This window comes from Brassica napus, unplaced genomic scaffold (assembly GCF_020379485.1).
Source record: "Brassica napus cultivar Da-Ae unplaced genomic scaffold, Da-Ae ScsIHWf_3072;HRSCAF=3883, whole genome shotgun sequence".
In the NCBI taxonomy this organism is placed as follows: domain Eukaryota; kingdom Viridiplantae; phylum Streptophyta; class Magnoliopsida; order Brassicales; family Brassicaceae; genus Brassica; species Brassica napus.
Window position 1 is genome coordinate 32,320 of NW_026016308.1, and position 7,907 is coordinate 40,226.

The 7,907-nt window shown below is 30.8% G+C and overlaps 1 protein-coding gene across 2 annotated transcripts; it reads right to left on the minus strand.

Annotated features, from left to right (window-relative positions):
• LOC106359390 (polyadenylate-binding protein-interacting protein 8-like) lies at positions 1-2,432 on the minus strand. Of its 2 annotated transcripts, XM_048774308.1 has the most exons (10): positions 1,744-2,432; positions 1,494-1,607; positions 1,360-1,404; positions 1,205-1,277; positions 1,006-1,118; positions 866-925; positions 734-781; positions 587-655; positions 402-463; positions 1-317 (listed from the first exon to the last, which is right to left on the minus strand). In XM_048774308.1, exons 1-10 carry the CDS (start codon positions 2,041-2,043, stop codon positions 257-259), a joined length of 945 nt encoding a protein of 314 aa, XP_048630265.1. In that variant the 5' UTR covers positions 2,044-2,432; the 3' UTR covers positions 1-256. The 2 variants fall into 2 exon arrangements, with proteins under 2 accessions (XP_048630265.1, XP_048630264.1); XM_048774307.1 differs by having other exon boundaries at positions 587-781; positions 1,744-2,405.
• Positions 2,433-7,907: the final 5,475 nt, after the last annotated feature.

The window sequence follows — 7,907 nt, forward strand, 5'->3', positions numbered from 1 at the left end:
AATGAAACCATAAAATTCCATTTGAGAAAATGGTTTAAACTGAAATGAGTCTCAGAACAAGAACTCCCAAGTTTACGAAGCAATGTTCATCCTTGCTTTTTGTTTCCAGATACTACAGAACTGGAGATATATCTCTGCTCTAGAGAATAATTAAAAAGATAACTGAAATGAAAAAAAAATTACTCAAGGAAAAAAAAACGAAATGTTTCATCACTCTCCTGCACCAACAAAAACTCTCTCGGGTTCTGTTTCTCTCCTAGTTTGTGGATGGTGATCGACTGAATCTTGGTCTCACTGGTGTCTTTGAAGGGCTTACCCTGAAGAAGAACAATGTCAAATTTTGAAAATCAATAAACGGTTTATTACATATATATATATATTTAGTAAGACATATATGTTACCTTATCGGCTGAGATCCTAAGACTACTCCACTGCAGTTGAGCGCCCCAACTGCACTCTCTGCCTATATTTCATCCCCAAAGCAAACAAATACATACTCAGTATAACTAAGAATCATAAGCCTTTGAAGTTTGTTTGCTTTTCTTGTAAAAAAACTAAAGAACAAACAGAATCTGAGGGAGCTTACCATGGCAAATTCTACAAAAGCTATGCGAGTAGAATGCAACTGGTCACCAAGAAGCCTTATGCGAGTTACCTGTATAACAGAACAAGTGTTATTATCATTGGGAGAGAGAAAGAACATGTAGTAGTAGTTTCCGGGTTCTAGACTAACCTCACCGCAGGCAGACTCAAAGAAGATTTTGACATCATCTTCAGTGGCCTGCAAGTTTTAAACAAGTAATCTTAAAACCAAGAACATGTACACAAAATGAAAGATAGACATTAACTGGGAACCAGTGTTTACATTCTTGTCAACATTAGTGCAGTAGATGGTTCTTGAACACATCTCCCTCTCATCTTCTGACTGAATACAAACACAAATTAGCCATAAAAGTGTTTCAGTTTTGAAAACTAGAACTGTAAAAAGCTAATTCGTTTTATCACCCTGGGGAGAAATGTGGGATTGACTGGAAGAATAGCAGTTTTAGAAGGCAAGACCCTCACTGGGTAATAACCTATCATTGTTCCACCAACACTTAAAGCAGCCCTTGCACCATCTGTTGAAAACAAAAAAAAACTTCCTAACTAATGTAAAATCAAAACCTGAAGTTTGTGATTAAGAATCTGAGAGCTTTTAACTTACGGTCATCAGAGAACTCAACAAAGGCAAAGCGAAGAACTGAATGTGGATCTCCACAGATTCTACAATCAACAACCTTTAGAGAAATAACGCATTGTTACTTAACCACATACAAAAGAAAAGGACGACAACAAGAAAGCTTGTAGATTTCAACTTACTTGTCCATAGCTGCTGAACAAGCCAGCTAAGACTTCCTCAGTCACCTAATTGGAAACAAGAATATAAAATAGAATTCTTTTTCTTTTTTTTTTGTGAAAACCTGAAGAGAGAGAGAGACTTAAGTAACACTTACACTCTGATCAATGTCAGAGACATATACTGTTCTTCTGATACTATCCTCTCTTTGAGCCTTGGAAGCTCTTCCAGTTAGCCTCACTTTCCTCCCTTGGTTATAATTGTTTCCTCTCTGTAAGAGTTGCAAAACAAGATCAAAAGTTTCTATAATGAAAACATCAAATGAAACTCAAAGCTAGAGACTTTCTAACTAACTTCACTTTTGACTAAGTAATCAAATTCATTTACAGGATAAAGAAATTGGTTACCCTCCGGAAATTGGCATCCTTTTTGTTGTCCTCATCACCAGACAGCTTCTTCTTAGCTGTGGCAAAATCCTCAGAAGACAGAGACTGATTGTTCTTCTTCTTGTAAGAAGGGACAAACTCTTTAGCTTCAGGATTCAGCACAAGCTTCTTCATCTGATCAACCTCCGGTTCCGGTTTTGTTTCGGATTTAGGTTTGAGGTCCGATTCCGATTCCGGTTTAGAATCCGTCACGAGGCTCTTCTCAATTCCGTCAGTGACAACGTCGTGAACGGAATCAACATCAGTGTGAATCTCAGCCATTATTAGATCAACAATTTTCAAAGTAAATTCGAAAACCGAAAGATAACAATTCACCCAAAAAAAAAACAGAAGGTGGATGAAATCAAAAGCTTCCAACTTTTAATTCTCTCTTGATTTTTTCTAAAAAAATGCAGAATTTCAGATGATAAATTATCCAAAAAAAGATTGTTTAGAATCAAGAAATGAGAATGTTAATGAAGATCCATTTTCAGAATTGTAAGCCAAGCAGATGATAATGCTTGATCGTAGATTTATAATATTTGGAATCTAATGTACCATGAGAGAGAGGAGAAGAAGGAATGATGGGTTTTGGTTTTAGTTTTGGCCTTTTTCTTGCTCAAATGGACGCTATCTCTCTCTCTCACAAGAGTGCTTCTCTTCTTTTCCGGAGAACAATTTTATTTTATTTTATTATTTTTAAATATAAACACGTCAAATAAATTAAAATAATAAGAATTGTAATTTTTATTTTATTCGTTGGCTAGGACTTTGGATAATTACAGATAAATCCCACTAATTTATTGTTACTCCACAAGTACCCACATTTTTGGTTTCCAATGTTTTCAAATCGAATGGGATTCTCCACTTTTTAACCAAGGTTGAAGAAATTAATTTTGGTCATCAGGTGTGTAATGAGTAATTAGCATTTTAGGAAAGCAAATCATATTATTTTTACACGTTTAGTATTAATATTTTTTTGTAATAAACATACTACAAGAGTTCGTTATTTTTTAAAACATGTTTACATTTATGAATTATTAGAGAGTATATATTGAACTTCACGCCATTTTTCTACTTCCAAATATTTTTTTTAATTAGAGACATTATTTTATAATAGAATATAAATGAGATTATTTCAAAAAAAAATAGAATAACAAAATTACTTTTATTCATGGGTGATTTTGCTCTATATTCATAAGAGGAAAATAATTAAAAGGTTGAATTTTATCTATTACGTTGCTATAATATATATGATTATGATATAGTATGGAATACTCGACATAAACACATAAGCTTTTTATTTCTGTGTATGCCCATAATACCTAATTGATTGAGGGGTCAAAGTTAGTGTGATAGCTTGGAAATGTGATACTAAACTATACTATATCTATTAAATAGATATGAGTGAACAATCTATTTACACCAATAGTACATCACGAAGAGGAAGAATAAGAAAAAGCGAAAGAAAAAAGAGATGAAAAAGAAAATGGAGAGAAAAAAGGATGAAACACAAAGAGAGAGAAAGTTATAGTCTTATATATAAACGTTTTCTAGCATTTTTCTTAAATTTGAAAAAAGAGATTGTAAAACGATAGTTCTATTCTATTTTTCAAATATAATAAACCAAAAAATATTATATTTGAGTATGAAAGGTGAATATTAAGAATCATGAAACTTATAACTTGCAGAAAGATTGAAAAGTGTTGCCATGAATGATGGAAGAGAAGAACTACCACGAAAGATGGAAGAGGAGAAAAAGATATGTTGGGAAGAGGTAAGGAAATTACGGGTGGCGATGGTGGTGGTGATGAAACAATTGAAAAGTAGTAAAATTGTAAATCCAAACAAAGATATGAAGAAAAGTGATAAGACACAGTTGTTAGATCAGATGATTGTACGGCATGCGAAGTATCACTTTCCAAGAATTTCATAAAACTTGTAAATGATCATGAGATAAAAGAAAGAGAACAAAGATCAATACTCCCTCTGTTTCAAAATACATGAAGTTTTAAGATTGTGCACAACTATTAAGAAACTTATTTTTTATCTTAAAAATATTATTAAAATATAATATAAAAGTTATTTAACCAATCAAAAAACAGACTATAAAATATCATTGGCTACACAGTTTTTGATAAAGCTAAAAAGTACATTGGTATATGAAAACATCATCTATTTAGAACGAAGGGAGTATAATTTGGAAAAGAAAAAAATAGTTTCAGAAGAACGAGATCAACGATGTAAGTGAGAGTGAGAACGAAATAGTGGGATGAAGGGTATTTTTGTCTTTATACATATTATACAAAGAATATCATAGCCAAAGAATTATTATGGTTATAAACTTAATTTTTGGTATTGCTATGTATATGCAATCCAATTTCCCTTTATTCATTATTACTTAATATTTCACTCCAAAATAAATTAAGCTTGAAGTGAAACTTCTATTATAAAAACAGTATTTTAATTGGAAATGCTCTTAGCTTAGCACCATTTTTGTTTATATATTTTATGTTTTATTATGATTTTATACGTTTATTTTTCACTATTTCACTATTTTCTTTTTTCAATATTTTCTTTAAAACTGAAAGAAAGTATTAACTTAATTAAATTTAGAATTTCAATTTATTTTAGGGATTATAATTTAAGTTGAGGGTTTATAATGATTTTTAGAGATTAATGTTTAAAATTTAATTTTCTTATTTTGTTAAGAAAAAACAAATATATATATATATATATATATATATATATATATATATATATATCATACATATCCTCTACAAATTTTGATATTTGTTGAAATACTATTTATTATACTCGGTCCCAACCAAAAAAATATTGGGGGTGATTGGTTGGACTGTAACGGTAGAAACTTTACTGTATAATTTAAGTTGTAGGATTTTTTTATGTAACTGTAAGTGATGTAGCTTTTAAATTGATTGCTACAGCAATATATTTCCTACAACTAAAAATATGAGACTTTAAAAAATAAGACTTTTACAGCCATTTTTTTATTTTTTGGTTGTAACATTAGAAAACAAGATAAAATATGATTGGTGATTTAAAAGTTATAAATTAATATTAAAGCTAAAGTCAGCTTATACAGCCTAACCAATCACCCCCAATGTTCTGCGAACTTTTAGTTTCTCCATAGGTGCATAATAAATCTGTCGATTTTGCTCCATAAATTGTGGATTTGTTGTGATATTTCTTTTCTGCCTTTTTACTTTGCTGGTATTCTTGGCCAGACAACAAAATTACTCAGGCTCTAATTGCACTTTTATCTTCGTTTTTTCTTCTACTTTGTTTTTTGGTAAAAGGTTTTATTCTTATTGTTACTTCTTTTTGATATTTTTTCTATTTTTCTACTCCGTTTCTTTTAAAACAAGGTTGTCATTTTTGTATGGATATATAGGTAGATAATCACTACTTAATGTATTTTAATATGTGAAAGGTTCTTTTCTCTTTCAGCGAAAGAAATTTTTATTGGCAAAAGATGTGATGTAATGACAAGCTGAGCTTTCCTGAAAGATGCTAGCAAACGAAAAAATGTACCCAAGAAAAAAGCTTTGGCAAATTCAAAAGGTGACGGTTACTTTTTCTTTTCTTGAATATTATTCGATATATCATTACAATACTTTGTAAGAGAGTAGTATACGTAACAAAAGTAATAAAAATGGAGTTTGTTATACACTTATACCCTTTTAATAGTTTTACGAATAAACAAACAATTTTAAGAATAGTTGGCAAGTTGACTTGACACAGTTTTTGCTATTCGTTCATGGTATCGGTTTACATTATAATATATTTTTTGCCTATTATATACATCTTTTATCAGCTTATATCATTGTTAAACATGCATGATGCAACATGCATAAAATAACTCTCTTTAAGTTCTTCAAGGTGTGTGCTCTCGATGTAGATGGTAAGAACATTTCTAAGTGTAAAGAAAATTAGCCAAATGATTAAACGTTATAAGTAAATATTATATAAATATACAAAAAGTAATATCACAATTTCCTTCATTAAGAATGCGATGCGTCCACTTTAGGCATGTAGATTCGGTTAGATCAGGTTTTCGGATCAGTTAGTTCACAACTTGGCTAGTTCGGTATAGTCAAAATCTCGCTGAATTGAACCGAAAAACATTTGGTTCGGTTTGGTTTGATTTTCGAATAATATGGTTTCAAAAGTCCATTGAATTTAACCAAATTTAGGTTTTAAATTCAGTTAAATTTCAGTTTAAATTGGTTAAAAAATTGGTAAACTTTGGTTAATTTTGGTTATTTATGTTAGTTCGGTTATTTTGGTTTGGGATTTTGTTAGTTAGGTTAGTTTGGTTCAGAATTTTGGTTAATATCAACATAGTTTAGTTTAATCTCTCTTCTTTTTTTTGAAAACCGAACTAATCAATTCTCGAATCGAATGAAACCTTCTAACCGAGCTATACCAAAAACCGAACTCTTCGGTTTGGATCAGTTTGGTTAATAACCACTAGCCTAGTCCACTTGCTTCAAATCTAGGAAGTGTTAAGCTTAGGAACCTGTCTCTTCCTACCTAAGGAGGAGCCACCATATATTAAAGATACAATCATACAAAGCTAGAAAATAATGAAGCGTCTCCAGACTAAAATTACGTGCCATCGTTGTTATCTGTTATTGTGGAGCCACCACTATCGTCACCTTATCGTTCTGCCGCCACCATCGAGGAGGAACCACTACATCCAAAACCGAGCCACCATTTTTTCGGAATCAGTTTCCTGTTACTGCCAGCCTGCTAACTCTATGTGTATTGAATCAGCTACTGTCGTAGAAGTAAATTAGCTTAAATTAAAAATCTTATACCTAAAGATTAGCAAATAATTAATCGTATTAATATCAAAATTGTAATTTGATTACATAAGTCAAATCTTAATCTAAAGACTTCTGTTTATATTTTGATCAAGTTATTTTCCTTTATTAATTTGATTGCTTAGCTAAGGCCGATCACTTCTGTAGCGTCCGTGAGCCAATGTGCGTGGAAAATATGAACCCTAACCTTTTTCTCATCTTTGTTTTCCGAGTGATTTATGTTATTGTGCGGCTTTCTTCTCATATTTTTCCTCTAAATTATATTTGTTTAGTCATGATAAGCCAAATGTTGACTTTTTATCGCATTGTTGTGTTCATTAATATTTGTTATTGTCAGCTTTATTTTAGAGAGAAATCTTGGTGTTGATTTATGCATGCATGGTTGATGTGAAAAAAGCATCTAATATTTAGGTTGTATAAATTGAAAATGATTATCATGCATGCTTAAACGGTGATTGTAGATATTGGAATTGTGAAAATGAGTTGCACACTGTTTAGAGATTATAATGATTATAGGTCACATGAGAGAATGTTGTTTGTTTGGGTAAATGAAGTACTTCTTAGAAGGTACCGGCCCTATCGATAGTCTTGGTGGGGATGTTTTGGACTCTGGCGCCATTGGCACTATAAAACACCAGTGGAAAGATTTAAGAGTTTATAAGATCTTATTTCATAAACGAATATCTTTTTGGAATGATGTTTGGAAAATAATATTTAGTGATTTAATTAGTGTAGAAATTGTACTTGTTTTGTTTCATCTGAGGAGTGTTTGTGGATCTTAAAGAAGTTATTTTCCTTTTCGAATAATTACATGAGTTTGTTACTACTTTGTATACGACTCCGAAGATGAACCACTACTAGTCTAAATACACCATCTATTTGTTTTATATTAGGTATATTAATTTGGAAAATTCTCTCGAATAGACTTTTTTAAGTTTTTGTCACAAAAATAGACCTCAAAAACTAAAATGACCAAAATAATTTTTTTTATTAATTTTAAATTTTATTTATTTTTAAAATTTTGAAATCCTATCCCAAAACCTCAGTCCTCGACTCTAAACCCTAACCCCCTAAACCCTTAAACCCTAAACCTTAAACTTTAAACTCCACCCCTTAACTCTAAACTTTTTTTTTATTACTAAAATTTTTTTATGTCTATCATAGAGAATTTCTCTATTTAATTTTCAAGATAATTCGTAATCACATTTTATCCTCGCTATAAAAATAGACAAAAAAATGCAAATTAGAAGAAAACTAATAAAGATAAAAACATTTTGATCGAACAGATGGATCATA

Excerpts from the sequence above, each read along its gene's own strand:
- LOC106359390 (XM_048774307.1), bottom strand. The coding sequence starts at position 2,043 with ATGGCTGAGATTCACACTGATGTTGATTCCGTTCACGACGTTGTCACT. Across the intron at positions 1,405-1,493 it reads TCTCTGACATTGATCAGAGT|GTGACTGAGGAAGTCTTAGC; the intron begins GTAAGTGTTACT and ends GTTTCCAATTAG. Across the intron at positions 318-401 it reads TTAGGATCTCAGCCGATAAG|GGTAAGCCCTTCAAAGACAC; the intron begins GTAACATATATG and ends GTTCTTCTTCAG.